This window comes from Grammomys surdaster, unplaced genomic scaffold (genome assembly GCF_004785775.1).
Source record: "Grammomys surdaster isolate TR1022 unplaced genomic scaffold, NIH_TR_1.0 191, whole genome shotgun sequence".
Taxonomy (NCBI): domain Eukaryota; kingdom Metazoa; phylum Chordata; class Mammalia; order Rodentia; family Muridae; genus Grammomys; species Grammomys surdaster.
In genome coordinates, this window is record NW_021604636.1 from 13,108,749 (window position 1) to 13,130,073 (window position 21,325).

At 40.7% G+C, this 21,325-nt stretch overlaps 1 protein-coding gene across 5 annotated transcripts in view; it reads right to left on the minus strand.

Moving 5' to 3' along the window:
• The window catches only part of Fmnl2 (formin like 2), a 275,210-nt gene that overhangs the window by 63,208 nt on the left and 190,677 nt on the right, over positions 1 to 21,325 (minus strand). For 4 of the 5 annotated variants that reach the window (XM_028769169.1, XM_028769171.1, XM_028769170.1 and 1 more), the window contains exons 5-6: positions 17,244 to 17,327; positions 12,926 to 13,078 (exon numbers count right to left, since the gene is read on the minus strand). In XM_028769169.1, coding sequence (XP_028625002.1) covers positions 12,926 to 13,078; positions 17,244 to 17,327 — 237 coding nt within the window. The remainder of the gene's footprint in view (positions 1 to 12,925; positions 13,079 to 17,243; positions 17,328 to 21,325) is intronic. The other variant, XM_028769172.1, reaches the window with a different exon arrangement.

A 21,325-nucleotide genomic window follows, 5' to 3' on the forward strand; every position in this document is an offset into this window, starting at 1 on the left:
ATCCCAGTCATGGGGCTGAGCTGGGTTTGGGGAAGCACATGAATGCAGACTACATCTGCTAATCTACCAGATGTGGGACTGAAGTCTGGCTCAGTGCTTGTTCTCCAACCACTTGACCAGATTTTAACCATTTCTTCCAGAGGAGTCTCTGTCTTAAGAGTCTAAACCTACTGGAGATCATGAATTACTGCCTCCGGCTTCACCTCAAGATATTAGATCCCAGAGCCTTAGTTCTTTGCAAATGCCTCCAAACCTAGAACATCCCTCAGTCTAAGTCTGCTACGGCAGCTAAAACAGGGAAATGTGCTAAAACATCAGAGTTCAAATGCTTCAACATTATGATGGATTTTATCAACCTGACATTACTGGAGTTTTATTTTACCTGGCAAATAGTACAGAGCAGACAACCTAATATAATGCATATAAAACAGGTGACACACGATGTAACGCACTGCATACAAAACGGGTAACACTAACAGTTTCAACTGAAGCTTTGCCTCAGAGCAGAAACACAGGACGGGTCACCTCTGGAACGTCAAGCCTATATAAGACACATTCGAATTTGTAGCTGGATTGGGGGCTGGGAGGAGGCTGAGGGTGGAAGAGGGAATGCTGGGAGTGGAAAAGAGTAAGAGGGAGTTGGAGCTGACCAAGTTTCAAGGTTGGTTTCACACATGTGAGGCGAGCAAACATAAGGAATAACTTAATCAACCCACATCCTCTCTCTGGATGATACACTTAGCAACCTAGGGCCCCAACCACTATCCAGATGCACCTGAACCTTCTTTTTTAAATGACGGAAAAAGGTCACTGACCTTACTAATTCCTTGATACTGTTCTATTTCAGCACAGAATTTGCAAAGCCAATTTCAAAGTGTCTGGTACAATAGCATCTCACTTTACCAGAACCCCAGCTAGCACATGACTGTTGACACACTTCCTGGGTATCTCAGAGGCTGGATGGGTTCAGAGAATTGCCACACAGCCAGCTGACCTAAGTACACGTGATTGTTTCAGCCTACAGCTATAGAACAAGTGTAGTCACTGCTTTATACCAAGGATTACCACACTGAACTGTTATATGCAGGAGCAAGGAGGTTTGTCTGAATCAACTTTTTTTTTTTTTTTTGGTTTTGTTTTTTTTTTTTTGGTTTTTTCGAGACAGGGTTTCTCTGTGTAGTTCTGGCTGTCCTGGAACTCACTCTGTAGACCAGGCTGGCCTCGAACTCAGAAATCCACCTGCCTCTGCCTCCCAAGTGCTGGGATTAAAGGCGTGCGCCACCACCGCCCGGCCTGAATCAACTTTTAAAACACATTTATTATGGTACACCATGTGTGTCTCAATTAAAAAGGTTATGGTAATATAAGTTCAGTGGTAGAGCATTTGCTTAGCATGAATGAGGCCCTGAGATCAATCTCTAGTAACCCCCCTGAAAAAAACGACTTTAAAAATATACATTACATAAGTAAGATTTCTATTTGTCAAATCAATGAATCTTGTATTTATCAATGATTTCCTATGCTCTAAAGCAATTAATCTTTTTTTTTTTTTCCAAAATGTGTACTATCTGGTTTAAACATTTCTTTCCCTGATTTTTATACAAAGCTGAGGTAGGAATGAGAGGTAACAGTAGAAAATGTTAAAATCATAACATTACAAAGGTAAAACCCAATAAGACAGCCAATGATAACCAACCATAGTGATAATGACTCAGGGCAATTTGTATCATTAACTCTAAAATGTTGTCCACACAGGGAAGAAAACTGAAGCTCAAAGAAATTAGATCACATGACAAGTATGAGACAGGAGACTGGACCCTGCTTTCTTCCTCGGATTCAGGACCACTGTACTCTCTAGTTGCTTCAATAGCATGACACAGCACTGTTACCTTGTGAAGACTCTGCAGCTCCAGCTCCATTGTCTGCTCCCTTCATGCCAGTGAGGACAGACTGATGATATTCCTGTCAGTCATTTAAGTCTTACTACCTGCCCTCCATACTAATGGACGCTTGATTAGGGTATAGTTTACCTCCAGCGTTGAAAAAATCGTTATCACTAATTGCATCAGTAAGCTAGGACTTCTCTGTTTAAATCTTAGTCTGATACATTCCGTTCTAGGAAATGAAGATGGTGTTGCTTGTCTGTTTGTTTGTTGTAACTTGTCAGGACATTGTACTTGCTATTGTAGACTTCTCATTCTCAATGTATTTCTTCCAGTTAAATAAATGAAACTTGTAAACTGTCATAATTTTCTAATTCCGAAAAATACAAAGTATTTTGAGAATCTGTAAGGCAAGACTTTAGAGAATGTCAAGGGTTAATATAGTCATTGGTATATTTTTCTGTGTGCACATCTCATAGAATTTCATAACTTCATAATTAGATTTTTAGTTTATTTGCTTTATTTGCTGTCTTAAAGAATTACTGTCTGTTATGTTCTATTAAAACTAGTGTAGGATTCAGCTAATATTATTTAATAAATAGTTCTCTAGGGAGTTGGTTCCATAAGATCCCTCCAGATGACCATCTAATACCAATAATATTGCAACTAAAACTCTATTGGTCATTTTTTTCTACGTGGACCCAAGGGCAGGGTGAACAATCTAAAAGAAAAAGCCATTGGTTATGACAGGAAACCAAAGCACATTTCTTGCTTCTGTTTCTGCTTTTCCGTTGTTTTTGGTTTGTTCCATTTTTATTGGGGCATGGTCTTACTCCATAGCCCAGGCTGGCCTGAACCTCAGTATGTAGCCCATAACTCCCTCAAACTAACGGTATTTTCATCTACTTCCTTCAGCTTCTCAAATCCTGGACTCATAAAACTGGCCAAGTCTCTGATTTAAGGCATGAAAACATTTTTAAGGCCTATTGTTTATGCTAGCTTCTGCTAAATACCAACTGAAAACAAAAGGTAACGATTTTCTTTCAGTGGAGTTTAGGAAACAAAAGATAAATATACAAGTAGCTGCTAGCCCTTAGGCCCCGGCCTGGGCATGCCATTGCATTCATGATAATGACGCCCAGATTGATATGTAAAAAGAACACAAACAGTATACGCACACTACCACACACCGTGGTGCAGCAGCTGTGCCCACATCTTCTCAGAGAAGGCTTTCTGTACTAACAAATTTACTGAGCAGACTTTTCTTACGCCAGGTTTCACTGAGTAAATACATACTCTTGGAACCGTTCTTCAGGCAACTGAAGGTTGCTTTAGAGCAAAAATCCAGAGTTCAAATCTACAAGCCCAGAAAGGTGAGGTGGGAGAATAGTGAATTCGGGGTCAGGCTCTTGCAAGACTGTATCAAAGAACAAGGTAATGGGGCTGGAGAGATGGCTCAGAGGTTAAGAGCACTGACTACTCTACTAGAGGTCCTGAGTTCAATTCCCAGCACCCACATGGTGGCTCACAGCCATCTGTAACAGGATCAAATGCCCTCTTCTGCTGTGTCTGAAGACAGATAAAGTGTACTCACACACACAAAATAAGTAAATAAATCTTTTTTTAAAGGTAAGATAGAATTAGGTAAATCAAGTTGTTCTTCAAGATTATTTTCTAATCTTTACGTGTGTATATGAGAATGAGAGAGTACACACACATGTGTTAATACCCATGGAGGCCAAAAGAGCATGTCAGATCTCCTGGAACTGTAGCCATAGGAAACCGAGAGCTGCCTGACATGGACCCTGGGCATTAAACTCTGATCCTCTGTAAGAATAACAAGTGCTCTTAACCACAAAGGAATCTCTCCAGCCCCACTTTGTTATTTTTACATATAACTCTAGTTCAGCAACTAATCATAAAGAGAATGAAAATGTTGAGACAATTACAAGTAACATGAATACTAAGTGCTACCAGTTCAGATTTAAAATAGTCCTGTTATAGTCCTCTGTACCATGGAATTACATGACACTTTTGTGATTTTTATCTCTATCTTTAGATTTCACCTACCAGGAACAGGTATCACTCCTTCAACCGGAGGAAAAAAGAAATATATTTTAAAACTCATTTAGGTGATCTATATGTAAATCTATCTACGTGTTAAGACCATGCCCTGTTCTTTCAGAACACCCAAATTCAGTCCTAGCATCCTTCTCTGGAGGCTCACAACCACCTGCAACTCCAACTCCAGAGAAGTTGATGCCCTCTTGTGGCCTCCTCAGGTAACTACACTCAACTTGAACTTACACAGACACAAGACACAAGACACAAGACACAGACACAGACACAGACACAGACACAGACACACACACACACACACACACACACACACTCGAAGAGTAAAATTTGCTAACCAGAGACTGAGAAGACCCTAAGCACTCTTCATGTCATCTGGCCTTTGCATAGAGAAGGTCATGATCCATCCTGGTGGGGCAGATAAATGTGTAGATTTCTGGGGAAAGAACAAACTATACAGCACATATGACAAAAAGGTACGCTTCACTAGAAAACCTCATCTTTAAAAATGTTAATTCTGGTATTGAAACATTGACCTGGGTGTCAATAAAGTACAACAGAGTGATTAACAGCTTGCCCAGAAATAGGGTAAAGGTAACTGATTAGTTCCAAGAAACTGTTGAGTGTATGAGTTACACCAATCTACTTAGAGATAAAATATCACAGTTATAATCTCACACCAATTAAATTTGCAAACAGCAGTAGGTACATTGACACACACACAATCTCAGTACGCAGGAGAAGGAGGAGGATGGTGATTTTAAAGCCAGCTTTGGTTTCATAGCAAGACCCTACTTCATTAAAAAAAAAGGAAAGGGAGAGAAGAGGGAGAAGAAAAGAAGCAGTGGGTAACTTATAAGAAATCAGTCATAGCAATCAAATAGTACATGTGCTATATTGTAATCATGCAAGTGAACACAATTCAATACTGTCATTGGAAAGACAGATAAGGCAACCTACGTCTGGTTGCAAGCCATAGCCTTTTAAGCTGAGCTACAATCTCTTACAAGCAGTGTTGATCTTATTTTGCCCATTAGAATAAACCTCACATAGACTGAGTTTAGAGATTAAAAACTGGGTAGGAGGCCTGAGGCTGCTGTGGTACACTATTATCTGTAGCTTGGTAATTATGCTACAGAAATACCAACAGTGAAACCTCTTGCTAGTGTGCTTTGCTCCTGAAGGTACCATGAAACTTCATTAGAACTCACTTAAAGAGTATGTGGCAGTTGTTTTTAAAAGGCCCCCAACAAGATGAGGCATCAGATTTGCCATGGCCTCCATAGACAACCAGATAAATGAACTTTCTATGGTCCTGCCCCATGAAATACGCGATCCCAGATGCTGCCAACAGTTAATGGTGTATTTGCCCCTCAGTGACATTTGAAATCAGATTCTATGACAAGTTGTTACAGTGGGGCCACTTTCTTGCCAGTACACAACCTCGGCTTAAAGAAAACAATTGAGGGGTGAAAAGGAAGGGAAAGAGGGAAAGTTCTCTTGGTCTATTCTGCCCTCATCTAGAGTATGTCAGGCTGCAGGTTTCACTCTTACTGAAGAGCTTTGGTGGGAGAAGAGAAGGAGGCATGGGAGGCTGGCAGGGTAAAAAGGCACAGCACTTCTCCACAGAAATTGTCATTTACTGCACAGAGTTCCCCAGACCGCCTCAAGATTATACTTAGCTTCAGGCATTCTGAAAGGCTTTATGCACTCAATTTTTTCCTTTGCTCGTGGGAGCATCTGCATGGACATTGTGCAACAGGTATTTGGAGACCTCTGTCTGTCTGTCTGTCTGTCTGTCTGTCTGTGTTGAAGTATAACCAAGTGTTCAGGATGTGGAAAAGGATGAGCTCCTGGGATATATATAAACTGGAGAGAAATTGCTGGAACAGTAAAGGAAAGAACAAACAATGTGACACCATGTACCCTGGACCATCTACTTCCACCGTGACAGCCTTTGGATCACAAGATGACCATATGCAAAACAAGAGTAGCCCAGAAGCAGAACAGCCTGGTTGCTTTCTTTAGAACTCCTGCCATTTACAGGAAAACACAAGGGCTAGAGACCATTCTCTGGGGAAAACGACGTCACATTTTTCATGCATCACTTCTAAGGACAGCTTTGCTGAACTAAAACTGTAGATGCTCCACTAGCATAAAGGACGAGATTCCATTCTGGGAGAGATGCCAGTGAGAATTCACAGACAAACCTATACAAATACAGATTATTAGAAAACTGACTTAATATCAAAACTAAACAGAAGGTAGACGTGAGACTTGGACACATAATCACAGCAGATGAGAGGCAGAAGGATGGGGAGTTTGGTGCCACCCTGGGCTACATGAAATCTTGTCTCTTAAAAAAAAAACAACATATCACAAATCAGGTAGGCTATATAGCTCAGGGCGGGTGGGGGTGGGGGATGCTTGCTACACAAGCCTGACAACTTGAGCTTGACTCCCCAGAACTCAAGTAACAATAAAAGGAAAGAATATCACAAAGTTGTCCTCTGGCCTTCACATGTATATTAAACATGCACACAATAAAGACTTAAAATATATTCCTGACACTTGTATCAGTTTCATGCATATCATGCCAAGCATCAGTAGTTACATGTCTGTGAGAAGTTCCACAGCAATGCTAACATGGGCAGAAGATGTGAAAACAAACTGGTATTTGAAAATATGCTCTTCCAGACTGTATATCTGCAGAATGTATCTTGTTTAGTTCTACAGTGATACCCTCTACCTGCATTACCTACTTCACTCATAAAAATGAAGCTGCAAAGAGGCACATAGCAAGCACCTCAACCTACACACCTGGTTCTCATGGTTAGTAACAGACACATCCTTCAGCTAACAGTAGGTAATAAACTTGAGAACAAATAACATGTCTATGATGACCCTGAGTACAAGAGAAAACCTCCACTCTAGAGCCAAAACTAGATGACTCTGTATTTGCTCAGAGACCTGTATTTACAAAGCCCAAACACTTAACAAATAGAAAAAACCTAGCCACTGTTCACTCAGTAGTGTCTACAGTTATGCTTGTTTTTTTTTAAAGATTTATTTTATGCATATGAGTACACTGTTGCTGTCTTCAGAAACACCAGAGGAGGGCATCAGATCCCATTACAGATGGTTGTGAGCCACCATGTGGTTGCTGGGAATTGAATTCAGAATCTCTGGAAGAGCAGCCAGTGCTCTTAATGATGAGCTATCTCTCTAGCTCTTCAGCTAAGATTTAACCCATCTATAGTTGCAACAGCACATATTTGTTTATGAGTTACTCCAGAGGGTTGCTCAGTGGATGCAGGGTTCTAGGTTTGGTCTCTAGCACACATATGTAAAATTAGTTGGTATGTTGTATAAAAATTCTGTCTTTAGTCTGTGCTCCCATTGTCTAATGACTGAGTACAAAACAGACTGTTGAAAGACTCCTGAACCATGCTGTTCCAATGTCTGAAGCAAGATTTTTTAAAAAAAATGTTCTATGTAGCTTCACTGCCAACAATTTAGGTACTCAGGTCCTATTAGCAAAAGGGAGGGAAAAGGGCATATAATGTTTCTATTTCATAGTGACATATGCACTTAGATATCAAACAAGCACCTATTAAGTGCAGAAACTGGAAACAACCATGAAAGATAAAGGAAGGTTCAACCCCACAGGAATGCAGTCCCCCACTAGGATGTCACATCATTTGGCAGTAGTGGGCTAATAACCATTTCCAGGTTTGTGCTAACAATACTTTAGTTAAAATTGGGGGGATGTAGGGAAGGGTTTCCTCTTTTACTCTTTAGGCATGATGTCACTTGGGCATTTTTTTCTAAACCAGTTAAACAAAATATATGATGCTTAAAAACTGAGCCAAATACTTTGCTAACTGGCCCCATAGCCAAAAGAAACAAAGCTGAGATAGTTATATGAAGACAGTTCAAAGTATAGAAAAGGGAAGTGGGAGAAGAGAAGAGGAGTTGGAGACAATGAGGGAGGAAAAGGGAGAGAGATGAAATGTTGATTCTTTTTAATAAGGACTGTAATGATCTGTGTGTTTTATATTTCCACTGGAGACCCAAACAACAGCTGGAACTGCTTTTCAATATGAGTAAAAGGAAGGTGTCAGCTCAGGATATGCAGAGCAAGCCTCTGATAACCTGCAATTTCTGACTTTCTGTCATTTTTTCTTTGAAGGCATTTGCTGTGGACAGCAGGCTAAGCAGCACACAGCCCTGTGAGGCATACTCTTGCCAGACTTATCAACTTATTGTTCTCTAAATGGACCATTCAGCACAGTAGTGACAAGGTGGGTACTTTTTCAATTTATTTACAGTGTTATCACTTTCTAAATCAGGTGACAAAATTTATAATCACCTTCTACCACCTCATTTGCTAACAGATAAAATTCATGTTTTGAGCAGAGAATTTTATATTGGTAAATAATATTCTAGGCCAACAGTTAAGTCAAGTTGTGTTAAAGGGACAATTTTAAATAAATGGTAACAAGAAGAAGAAACAAGAACAGAATAAAGTTCAGTTGACAACTCAAAACCATAAAATTAGATCTATAATTTGAGTCAGGGGAAGGGAGGAGCGGACAAGATGAGGATGAGAACCTCAGAGAAGATTCTATCCTTCTCTAAGAGGAAAACAGAGCAACTGAGTTCGTACTCTTTGGTTTTTGTTTTGGTTTCATTTTTGGTTTTGTTCGTGTGTGTGTGTGTGTGTGTGTGTGTGTGTGTGTGCGCGCGCGCGCACATGTGCACACAAAGACAGAGAGACACAGAGAGAGACCGACACTAATAGTTGAAGCTAAATGTGTAATTCCCCACAATAAATTCTAGTTGAAGGTAGAACGCTACTTGTTGAAACCTGAAAGAGAACCTTAAGGAGCATAACTCTTAAATAACCTTGTTTTATGAGCAAAATGATGGGGAGTTGCTGCTACCACACATTTATTTCCAATTAGTATGAAATACCCCAGTGTATGCTGAGGATCTCCCCTGACTCGGTGTCGCTCTAGTGTGACAAAATGTCTGGGAAGGATTAGGAAACCCTCCGTGGGCACTAATAAGCAAACAGGACATTTACTGGGAGGAAAAAAAATACATTCCATATGAAGGAAGAGGCAGGAACCCTTTCTCCTCCGCTGATCTCAGGCAGAGAGGTTTAACCCTTAAATATGAAAATAGTGTCATTGCCAACAGTCCCTGTAGAGAGTAAACCACAGGAAGCTCTCAGCACAATGCTCGCCACATTGGCTCATTTAATAAAAGCTTTTTGTCCGACTAAAAGTCATGGTGCATATGTCTGTGTTTTACATTCCTTCCTTGAACAACATGAGGAATGGGATCTCCTGGTCAGAAGTATAAGCCATAAGCCTGAACTCAGCTCTTTACTGAACCCGTGGGAACAGGTATATAATCTGTCAGATCACAATTTTTTTTGTGAAATGCTATTCCACAGAAACAGCAGCTAGAGGGGAAACAGTGACATCTCATTTAGGCAGAATATTCATTTCAGAAGAGCTGCTGGTTAGTGGTTAATATCCAAAAACAATGTGGATCAAACTCATCCAAGTGAGAAGGTCAGCCGAGCTGCTCTCCACGTGTCCACCTTTGAAATTTCTGACCTCTCACTACACTAGAACTACCTCTGCCGAACCACACAGCTTGTCCTTGAAAGGACAGAGTACTACTCCTCTCCCAAACATGCCTTGATCCTTGGTGCAGGGTTCTGCTTATCCTGTGCCTTTTCATCTTACCTCACCATAGAGTGGCCTTTTCTTTACCCTGAAAACTAACCCCATCCATCACCCACAGACCCAGTTTAAACGTGACCCTTCTTCCAGGTCCACATCAGCTCTCCACTCAGTTCCTTAAAAACTCAAAATATTTATTCTGTCACTACCGTGTCTTATTCACATCTAAGAGCATTACTCTTGACTGTCTTAAAATTGCTTTTTCTTGGATCTCAAATACCACAGCCTTGGTCCTCAAGACATGAGGTACACAGATGTACAGAGACCATCAGTTAATGCAGCTGGATTTGTAGCCACATTGATGGAATCAGTCTCAACTGGAACTGGAGACAGGCCATATTCTGGAGAAAGCACAAGCCAGGTTTCTGCTTCATTGACACCAACATTTCTGTGGCCAAGCTTCAGATATATGATGACTCAGAGCCCAGCCAGATGCACAATTCAGGTGTGTGTTGTGTCATACGGTGTTTGACATTCAATATGAAATAGTTTAAGAATATAAAGTTGAAATCCAAGAAAAAAATTGTGCTAGCATCAAGATTTTGTTCAAAGAATTTGTATTTAATAATGGACTATTTTTCTTTTTTTATTTAATCAAGCTTTATTCATGAGAAGTGTTCAAACTTGCTGAAATCTCATATTTTTTTTAAGTTTCACGAATACCTTTTGACAAGGGATACTGGTAAAAGGTATAGATCTATATTATTATCTAGAGATGCGGCAGAAGAAACTTTTATATCAAAATGTGTTTGGTATAAAGATATTTATTCATTAAGTAAAACTACCAGTAATAAAACATCTCCAGAAAACACTGTAATATTTTCAAAAGACATTTGATATAAATAAAAATGCATTTTCCTGCAAGAATCCAATTTTTATTATGAGGAGCTATAATATGATAACACAATGCTTCTATATACAAAGCAACAGAGTTACGCAAAGGTTACCATATTATAACATGGAGAATGGTCGTAAGACCAGGCCACCATGCCCTGTCTGCTCCCTCGAGTGTTTTCTCTAGTGACTTACGAGATGTTCCGTGTGGAAGCCCCATCATCAGTGTGTAAACTGAAGCTGCTCCAGAGGCAGCAGAAGGACAAGCAGCTCGGGTGGCACTGGAGCTGAAGAGAGCCCAGCAGGGAAGCCAGCCTGGTGGTGATGTAAGAGGTGGAAAAAAACAGAATGAGAGACAGTGGGACAAGAAAGGACAAAGCAGAGGAGATGATCAGAAATGAGATGGCAGAATGACAGGGAAAGCAATAAAATGAAAACCAGAAATCGAAGGAGTGCTGAGAGCAGAGGAAGAAAGGGAAGAGGAAAAGAGAGAAACAAACAATCCTTGGGTATATGAAGGGCAAAATGACCACACATGCTCCAACTGCTGTTGACTCACAACAGCTAGACTACTATTGATATTCATTGTTTAGAACCAATAATTATGAATGAATAAGTAAATGGCATTCAAGTAGCTACCATGTTGACTCTCTGATGAAATTCAAGTGTCCCCTTCCCTGGGCTGTCAAGCTGTGGAAGCACAACACAGAAGAAGTGATGGTTTCCTAGTCACCTCTGAGCACACCTGCCAGGAAGGCCAGCTAGTCCCTATGTCTCTCCAAACATTACCATTGTGCCTATATTTTTATGTCATGTTCTAATTAAAGATGTAGCTAGGCAAGGTCTACCCTAAGCCAACTATAAAGCAGTTCAGGCTAGTTCTGATGTCCCCAAGTCCTGCCTTTCAAGGTGCAGAGCATGGATTATTTAGAAAAATGAAAGTGTGTTGGACAGCTGACCAATATACACCTAAGTAAACAAAGATAAAAAAATTAATTAAATTGTACTTTGCAAATTAAATCTATTTATGTAATTATAGTCAAATATTAGAAAGCATTTTTCATTGAGTATCAAGATGCTTATGGAACTTCTAAACCAGAACATATGTTCCTCTGCCCATGTGTGAAGTTGACACATACTAGTAAGTTATATAGCCATCGGCCCATTGCAAACACCAGGAGGTGAGTTAGAACATTGTTCTTTTATTTCTGAATCAATTTATCTGAAATTCATCAAAAATTTTGGCATTTGCTCACAAGGAAATCTGAATAGTTTATTGGAGACATCAATCACACATCAAATTCATCAGGAGAACTGATGTTCATTACAGAGAAGGACATTCTCTCAAACTTCCCATGACTAAAACCCAAGGCAAAGAAGTAAAAGATCATAAATACATAGTCAATTGAGAAATGTCTGGAAGCCACAGGCTCATAAGCTCCAACCTGACACGTGCACTCTGTGACCCAAACCCACAGTGATCTGAAACACTTATATGACATTGCCCTGCCAGGTCATGTCAGAAATACAGGAGAAGTCACAGAAAGTAAGCAGGACTTGGGAATGAAGATGTTTAATACACCAGTCTGTATTCAGGTCCTGAGTCTGAGAAGCCTTCAACAACTTGGTTCAGGTATGACTTCCATCTTTATTAGCAGGAGTGTTAACTTCCTCACCAATGAGCTCTAAGTACAGTGCTTCAAAAGTTATAAACGCTATTTCTCCAGTTAGTAAGTGATCACAGGTCTGAATGCACAACATGAAATCACACACAGCAGTGGTACAGGTAGTGAGTACAGGTCCTCCAGCAGCATCCTACCATTTCAACAGGAGCTGTAAGATGGAATCATCAGTGGAAAATGTCAAGTTGACATGAAGCATGCCTGACCAAAGGAACGTGGCTAGTAGCCCTTCATTATAAAAATATGTCTTCCTAACGCTGTAACCTATGAGCAAAACCACACCCTGCATAGCACACACATGAGCTACCTGTGAAAAGAGAGGGCAGCCCAAACAGAGGAGCTACAGTTACTCTTTAGAAGCTCAGATTGTTTTGTGTAGCCTCTGCCCTGCAAGTGGTATTGCAGTCACTCTGTCCACATCCATCGTAACTTACCTGCCAGAGACTACTTCACTGTGTTATTTGGCACAAGCTTCTCACCTTCTATGCTGAATCACAATGTGGCGTTTCTAAGAAGGGTTATGTAAAGTGAAAGAATACAACCAAGGAAGTAGGCCATGAACACCTACAAAACTGTTGGTTAGATTCACTGAGAAGAAAGGGCCATATTGGAAAGACACACAGATGTCCACGCAGGATCAGAAGAGGAGAAATGATCCTGCCATGCCAAAGCATCTGATTAAGGCACTTACCGAAGTGCAGAATGTCTTCCAGAGCGGGACACACTGTTGCCCACAGGTGAGGGCAGGTTGTTCCCTCTGTGCAGGTCCTCGATGGACCTGCTCCAGGGCTTTGATTTGTCCACCGTACTCTCCACGGTACTTTCCACACTTTCAAAGTCAAAACTAAAACAAAAAAGGAATGCTACTCAAAACCGAGACACTAACGTTCAGACACAGATGTGGACAAACACAACCTGCTATTCCTTCACCGCATCCTTCGCCATAACATGAGAAGTCTTTGCAGCCAAAGGAAATGCATAAGAAATTCTGTGGTCTCAGTGTTAGTTTTGAAAACGTGAGGATTACAAACACTGGGTCTGGCAAAAGAATCATTAACAACAAACAGCTAACATTGGATCACTGTATATTGTTTGCATTTTACTTGCTGGCTTACCAATTACTAGCCCTGCCATGCTGGAAGAGGGAAAGAGCACTCACAGCTGTCTTCATTTTGCCTTAACAAGCAGATATGTTAGGCTTATACTAATTCATTCCTACCCATCAATTTTTCACTGAGCGTTTTCTCCTAGTGTGTTAGCAAGTCCTTTTCCAACCATATGTGATACATTACTAGTGCAGCTATGGACTGGCTTTGATTTTGGACTCTCTTCCCAATGTGGTGCTCTTTAAAGTGAGGCTGTTGTTCCTCTGACATTTTTTGAGGTTATTACTCATGTTAACCATGTTGGAATAAGTGGCAAGTGGAGTTGCTCATTCTACTGTAGCCTTAGGAACCAAGTCTTTAAACAAGCAGGCCTTTGTATCCCATGCATTTCCTGCCTCACACAGTTAGTTACTCTGCTTTCTCCTAAGAACACTGCAGTGTTTCTAGCCTCAGTTCTGCCCGATCAGACAGCAGAACAAAGAGACAGCAGCTACAGTTAATATTCTCTAAAAGACTATAAAAGAATTGGAAGAAAAAAATAATGTGTGCTGGAAATCATCTACAGCTGCTTATAAAGCATGGCTGCCAGAAGAAAAACAACATCAGAAGGGCCACCTAAAGACTAGGGGCTATGCTCTGACTTTTAAGGTTAGTCACACAGCAAGGACAGGCGCAGTAGGGTTGGCATGTGGGGCTGATCCCAGACCTTTGTGTTCTACCTTTGGGTTGAGGAATAAGGTTGAAGAAGAGAGGGGCAGAATGGGGTAGTCTAAGAAAACCTGAGGTAGTCACACAGATGACTCTCACTGAGATGGTAAGGACTTCAAGGAGCATATGACGAGCTCTCCTGGTGTAGACATACCACAAGTCACTCAGCAAAGCTCATGTCATACGTTCCTCTCACTCCTCCCTACATACTCGGGACCAACATGCAAGAAACACACTCTTTAGTGATCCGGTGGACACTTCTATTTCAGATAGTCAAAATCCGTTGTCTCGCCATTCCATGGGTTAGGGAATTACTAATACCAGGAGGCAGTAAGAATTTTCAAAATAAAAGACAAATTATATATAATTTATCATCTGATAAAGCAAAACAAAACTAAAACCAATACACCAAGTGGTTAAAGCTAATGTCCTCAAACACAACCAAAGGTTCAAGTGCAGCTAACAGAAATTCTGAGGGCTAGCGTTTAGTTGGTTATTGTCTCACACTGTTCATTGCAGAATTCCTGCACAGGACCACAGACATGCCCCTATTAGTCCAACATGAGGCCATATCTGAGAAATCTGGCTACCAGGCCCTCTTGTCAAGTCAGTAAAAGATTCATTAAACACAGCAAACAATTACAACATGTTATTTGTTTATTTATTCATTCATTCCCAATTTTTCTTAGTCGTCCCTAAATGATATAAATATTTATCTAGATTTTAAACTTTATAAGAGGGAATACTTTTTGTCATAATATAGATTCGTCAAGGAGATTATCAAATTTGAAGTAGCAGAAATAGATAAAAAATGTCCTTTTGATAGAATTCCTATCGTGTAGGAGGAGCTAAGGTGGGAGGAGTTAGGAGAGGAAGAGGTGGTGGAAGGAGGCAGGAGAAAAAGGAAGAAGAGGAGCTAGGAGACAGGCGAGAACGAGAGAGAGAGAGAGAGAGGGAGAGAGAGAGAGAAAGAGAGAGAGAGAGAGAGAGAGAGAGAGAGAGAGAGAGAGAGAGAGAGGGAAGGAGAGGGAGGGGGGAGGAGATGGAGGTGGATGTTCACATGTCTGTAGCAGTGAAAGGTAGTTGGTATATCTAGGCTGGGTACTAGGTTACACTTCTGATTGTATGAGTATCTTGTTACTGATCATTATCAAATATATAAAAGCCTTTGATTAATCTTTAAACATTAGAGTCTCATCTTTCTACTGAGCCCACGTGGATGCCGGGATGGCCTGGGCAATGCCCAGCCTTGCAGAGACAGCTCGGGAGATTGAGCCATCTCCCACACTGATGTCTTGTGGGTGGCAGGGCTGGTGTTTCTAGTTGGCCATTTCTAGCTGCAGCATGCATGTGGCCTTCGGCCAAAAAACATGGCGGCTGGGCTAGGCAGAGCCTCTGCAGCTTAGATAGTCAGCTGAGCCAGAGGCCGATTTTAAATACTTACTACAACACTAGTGTTTATAGCATATTCCATCTCAGAAAACAATTCCTTATACTATTATCGGAGATATCAAAATAGAAATCCATCATACAAGATTTGGTTAATAACCATGAAGCTGTTAGAAAAGAGTAATTGTAGTTTCCTCTCCACAAGCACTGGAAAGGGGTAGAAATCAGAGAAAAATACCCAGCCAGGAATTCAGACTCCTTGGAATGAGGAAATATTAAAAACAAGTTGTTACTATTAAAAAGAAGAATGGAAGGGCCGAGAGAAGACTCAGGGTTTAAGAGCAACTGATGCTCTTGTAGAAGACCTGGGTTTGGGTCACAGCATCCATGTGGCAAGTCACAAATATCTCCAATTGCAAAGTATCTAATACCCTCTTCTGTGCATGGTCATGGTCATGTATAAGAAGTATACATGCATTATACAGGCAAATATTCACATACATTAAATCAAACTAACTAAGTCTGCCTTTGAAAAAAAAAAAAAGAGTGGATGCATTCACAAAGTAGAGAAGTGAAGGGAGGAAGATTACCAAAAGTTTAAAGCTAGCCTTCTATACATCCTGAGAGCCTCTCTTTAAAACAATACAAAACAAAAAACACAACCCCAAAAAACAAAACAAAAACTACCCAAGAAAAATAAAACAAAACAAACAAACAAATAAACAAAAACACAGCAAGGAAAAAAACAAATAGCTCCTGGGCTGAAGCATCTCTCTTGTCTAATTAAAAACACACCATCAATACTGCTTCACCTTGCACATGTAAAACTAGTTGTAGACTTTGGATCATTTCCTGATTAAAAAATAAATATTGAAAAGAGAGTGTCTCCATCAACTGTACACTTTGCAGTCCTATTATAAATCATTCCAGAAGTCGTGAACATGGAGAATGATGTGGAGTAACATGGCTATACAACGTAATTTTTTCCTTCACTGCTAATTTCCTACGTTTTCACTAAATTCTTTTCCTGCATGTGGCAAGAAACCAGAGACTGCAAATATATAGACAGTAAAAAGGGACACCAGCTTTCCTTCTTCCAGGCCTACTATGTTGGTGTTTAACACTGCATCCTTCTCTGCTCATTTACCAACACGCACACAAATTCAACTGTATCATTTCCCTCTCGCTGCTGAGATTGAACCATGAACATGAACACATAATAAGCAAAGTCTTTCCTACTGACCTTCACCCCAGCTATATTACAGGGTTGGGGTGGGCACCAGTGGTACAATATGGGCTTAGCATGCACCAGTACCTGCTTCAATCCCCAGCACACTGAAATTTAATAAAAAAATAAAAGGACACTCATTTTTTTTTTTGCTATTTCCTTTGTTTATTCAGCAATATATCATCTACCACTCTACTACTGTTCTACCATTCAGAGTCATGTGACCCAAACACTCTAACACTCTAGTGTTCTACCATACAGAGTCATGTGACCCAAGCCTTCAAGAAAGTCTTTTGCATTATAGCTATAGCTCAGCGGCAAAGCCAAATCCTGGGTTTGATCCCTAGCATAAGATGAAGATCTTAAAGGTAGATTTTACTTGCCTAGTTTATTTCTGCCTTGAAGGCATTTCTAGTGCCAATTATGTGATTGGTTTTAGCTACAAAATCAGAGATAAATCTCTGTACCCTCCACACATCCTCTTTGTCGGTTTCTGCCTTCAGTGAGGTATGTAATTTTACCGCCAGGCTACACCTCACCCTGTCAAAGTGACATGCAATCCAGCTATGTTTACTTACGTGACTGCATACTGTGCGAAGGACAGATACTCCACAAGAACATCAAGGCCTTTATTTTCTTCATTCAAAAACTCTCTGACCCATCTGAGGAAAGAAAGAAAGAATCATTGGTAACATTGAGCACAGATCTATAGAAAGGATACAGTAAGTAGTGTTCAATTTTCTCTCACAACATCCAAAGTCTGAAAAGAAATATAGAAGAAGACACATTGACCATTTCACAGGAAGTAGGCACTTCAGGATAGGGTATAAAAACCATAGATTATGATAGGCAGTGGTATCGTACACCTTTAATCGCAGCACTCAGGAAGCAATGGCAGGAGGATCTCTGAGTTTGAAGCCAGCCTGATCTACATAATGAGTTCCAGGATAGCCAAGGCTACACAGAGAAACCTGTCTCAAAAAAACAACAACAAAAAAAAAAACAAGAAAACAAACAAAAAATGAAATAGAAAAGAAAAAAAAGAAAGGAAAAAGAAAGAAAACCATAAGTCACTATATGAGAAAGAAGGAGCTAAAAGCACTCCCATGTCAGCCTTGAATTTGACTGACTGAAGACTTAAGAGGTTTCTAAGAAAAGGAATTCGTCTCAATGTACTTTTCAACCATAAATGATCCCTAGCCATGCTGTTGAAAGAGCCAAGACTAGACAAAGAATAAGGCAGACTGAGGACATGCTGCCATAGCCACTGCGATCCAGGCATGACTCCAAATCCATGCTCAATCCTTCTTGGCATGCCCAGCTGGAGAAACCACTAAACCACCAGAGAGAGGCCAATCTTATGGACTTCTGGAAATTCAATAGGGATAATGACTTGCTTAATTTTTTCCATGAGTATGAAAACCTTGAAAAGACTGCAGGTACCACAGACCATCAGCAAGACTAACACATGATAAATACTTTTAAGGATCCTTCTTAAACCTTTTTATAGCTTGCATTTGAGCGTTGTGTAACAGTTCAACCAGAAGACACACACATCTATACCTCTTATACTCCAAGAGACAAATGAATCGGCATTTTAAAGGCCTGAGGATAAAATTCTGTCACCTGATTTTACACAGTTCTTCCCACCCATTCCTCATCAGAAACTGTGCAAATATCATCAGAGACTGTGTGGATATTAGGGACTGTGCGCATGTCAGGGAGTGTGTGAATATCAGGGACTGTGCAAATATCAGAAGAAATCATCACTCAGTATAAAACTCCAGCAACTAATGGATACAAAGCTGGCTGCAATCACTGTAACAACACAAGAGCCATGGGCACAAACTACAATTGAAAGTGGTTACATCCCTCTGGGAACACCATGTCAAAAGGTTGCCTGGCTATGGACGACCAGAGCTACTCTGGAAGCCATGGTTACTTAGCTAGGAAAACAGCAGCAGGAAAGAATAGTCCCATGTGTCTAAAAGAAAGAACAGTACCTTGAGAGGTTTGTGGTCCAAGAAGAACCTAGTAGATTCTAGATCTCTTGTTTGTTGGTTTGTATGCTTGATTGGTTTGTTTTCTGGTCTTTACATTTTCTCCTGTCTCCTCTCTTTTGGCCCTTCTACTTTGATGGTGCAGATTTGAGTATACAGGAAGTATCAGGAGTTAGGAAGGTAAGAAATCAGATACCCTAATTTGTATTCTTCCAAGTACTTCAGTCAGCTACCATAAAAGATATGCATTTAACCATAGCTGTGTGTAAACATAACATTTAAGATGAGCCTAGAGTGGCAACACGTTGGCAAAGAAACCCCATCTGTTGGGTCTCACAGAGCAGCTTTGTTAGTAGACCTAAACACAGTTCACAGAACTGTCTTCTGGTAGAGAGGGAAGTTTCTAGAACAGCCACACACATGATTTCACCACTTCCACTTATACCTTATTTAATCACTCCCCCGACACACAAACAACAAAGTCTTCGGGGACACTGAAAACTTTTAAATGATAGTCAGAAGCTTAGAAACAGTAGGAGAAAGATAGTTCCTATAACAGGCAGAGGGCTTGGGAATGCCCTCACTCCTGTACTGCTATAGAATGAGGACCCTAAATTCCCTCCTCTTTGTTTCTCCACTGCTCTGGCCCAGTGATCTGACTGCACAAGGCAAACTATTCCACAGAGATGGATGTCTTTTTAACATGAAAAAGAACCACTGAAGTCCAGGGTTTTTTGTTTTTGTTTTTCAGGACAGGCTCAGTTTCAGATATTCCATTTACTTGCTCATTAACATGGGAGTCCGGAAAAACAGCCCTGGAAGCTCCTTCTGTAGACACCTCCACAAAGAGCACAGATGCCCCAGAACAACATATGTACCTGCTACCATACACCACTGGCACCACCATCTCATTTAGATAGGAGGGTCAGCCACAACCCGCCCGAGGAGAAAACCTGACCCAAACACAAGGAACTTGACCTCAACAAAGCAGGAAATAGCAATGGACAACAGGTCTACACATCTTTTGACTTGGTGTGCTCATGTGTGTGGTAGATTCTGATGTAAGAACAAGTTGAATTTGCTTCTTTACTTCAACATCCCAATTGATGTATGAACAAAAGGCCCAGAAAGATCACTTTCAAAGTGAGATAGGAACCCACAGCATATGCCCTAAAGTAGCATGAGTTGCCTCTAGTTTAATATCACAAAATGGATTCTGGTCCTAACGTTATAGGATCCTCCTTGGGTATTTAATGTCACTCCAATAAACCTAAGTGACTTAGGAAAGACTGAGACACTCAGACTGACCAGCTTTCCTCGTGATGCTCACTTAGCTAAGTCACTCCATAGTAAGGGTATGGAGAGTCAGAAAAGTCAGCCTCCTCTCTTTCCTGTCCTCTAGACTGCTACCTGTTTTAACTGGAAAATTCTAAGTGAGGGAGAACAGTCCAGAGTGATCATCCATGAACCAGAAGAGGAAGGAAAGAAAAGGAGTAGAAAGTAAAAGGGCAAATGTTAACACAATGTCTTAAATTGCAAGGTTGGGAAGAAATATGGGGGCCAGAGACTTTGTTCAACAGTTAAAGTTTCTGCCTCCAAGTCTGACAACCTGAGTTCCATCCCTGGGTCCCACACAGTAGAACAAAGAACCAACTCCTTTCCAAGCTGTCTTCTGATTTCCACATATGCCCTGCTCCCACAACACAAGTAAATAGAAATAAGGGGGAGGGGGGATACATACTTTATGCTGTAATTTATGTATCTGATCATACACTGAGTCTGGCACATCTGTAGAGCTCCAGTCTCCTCTCTGAGCATGTTCTATGCTGTTTCATATGTTGCCAATAGGCAAACAGTTTCAAATTGAGTGATTATAGGTTTTGGAAAACAGAATTATTCCTGACTCTAACAGCATGTATTACTTCCTGAGTGCCTTCAAATTCAAATGTGATTACCATATGTTGTAAATTTGAATTTAGGCAAATTCCAAATCAGACACTTGGAAGCTTAGACAGGGATAAGGAGAAAAGATTCTTTGGGGGTGGGGGGGGGGCAGGAATGTAGCCAAAGGCAAAGGCAGCTTTACAAGCAAACACAAACAAGTCAGTACTAAAGTATCAGCTGCTCACAGCTTGGTTTCAGAGTTTTGTTCTTCTTGCCTCCCAAAATCTTAGAGCCAAATTTCTTCACACAGAAAATTGTCTTAAAAGCCCTTACTGGTGTACAACTTCCAAGGTCAAACAAATGGCAAGATGCACAAAAGACAGAGACAAATGTTACTCCCACTGCCAGGTTCCTGTAGAGGAAACTCTCACCATTGGCTGGACAGCTAGAATAAAAAATGAGGGGGACAAGAGAAAGGTCAGTGTCTCCCAGAGTCCACCTTGGTCACCCACCCACTACTGCACCGTGCCACGTAGCAGCCCAGTTCTCAAAGTGGACCCATCACCGATAGAAATCCTAAAGGTCTCTCAGCATACCTCTCAGGGTTGATCTGCTTGCTGAGAAGTACTAAGACTTGATACATGCAAAGCCTTAGGTTTAAACTACCAGCACTTTCAAAACAAAAAAACTAAATAAAAATAATAATAAATAAAACAACCAATGCAGTGACCCTGACACACTATGACTCCTTTTATGTGAAAAAAGATTGGGTAACA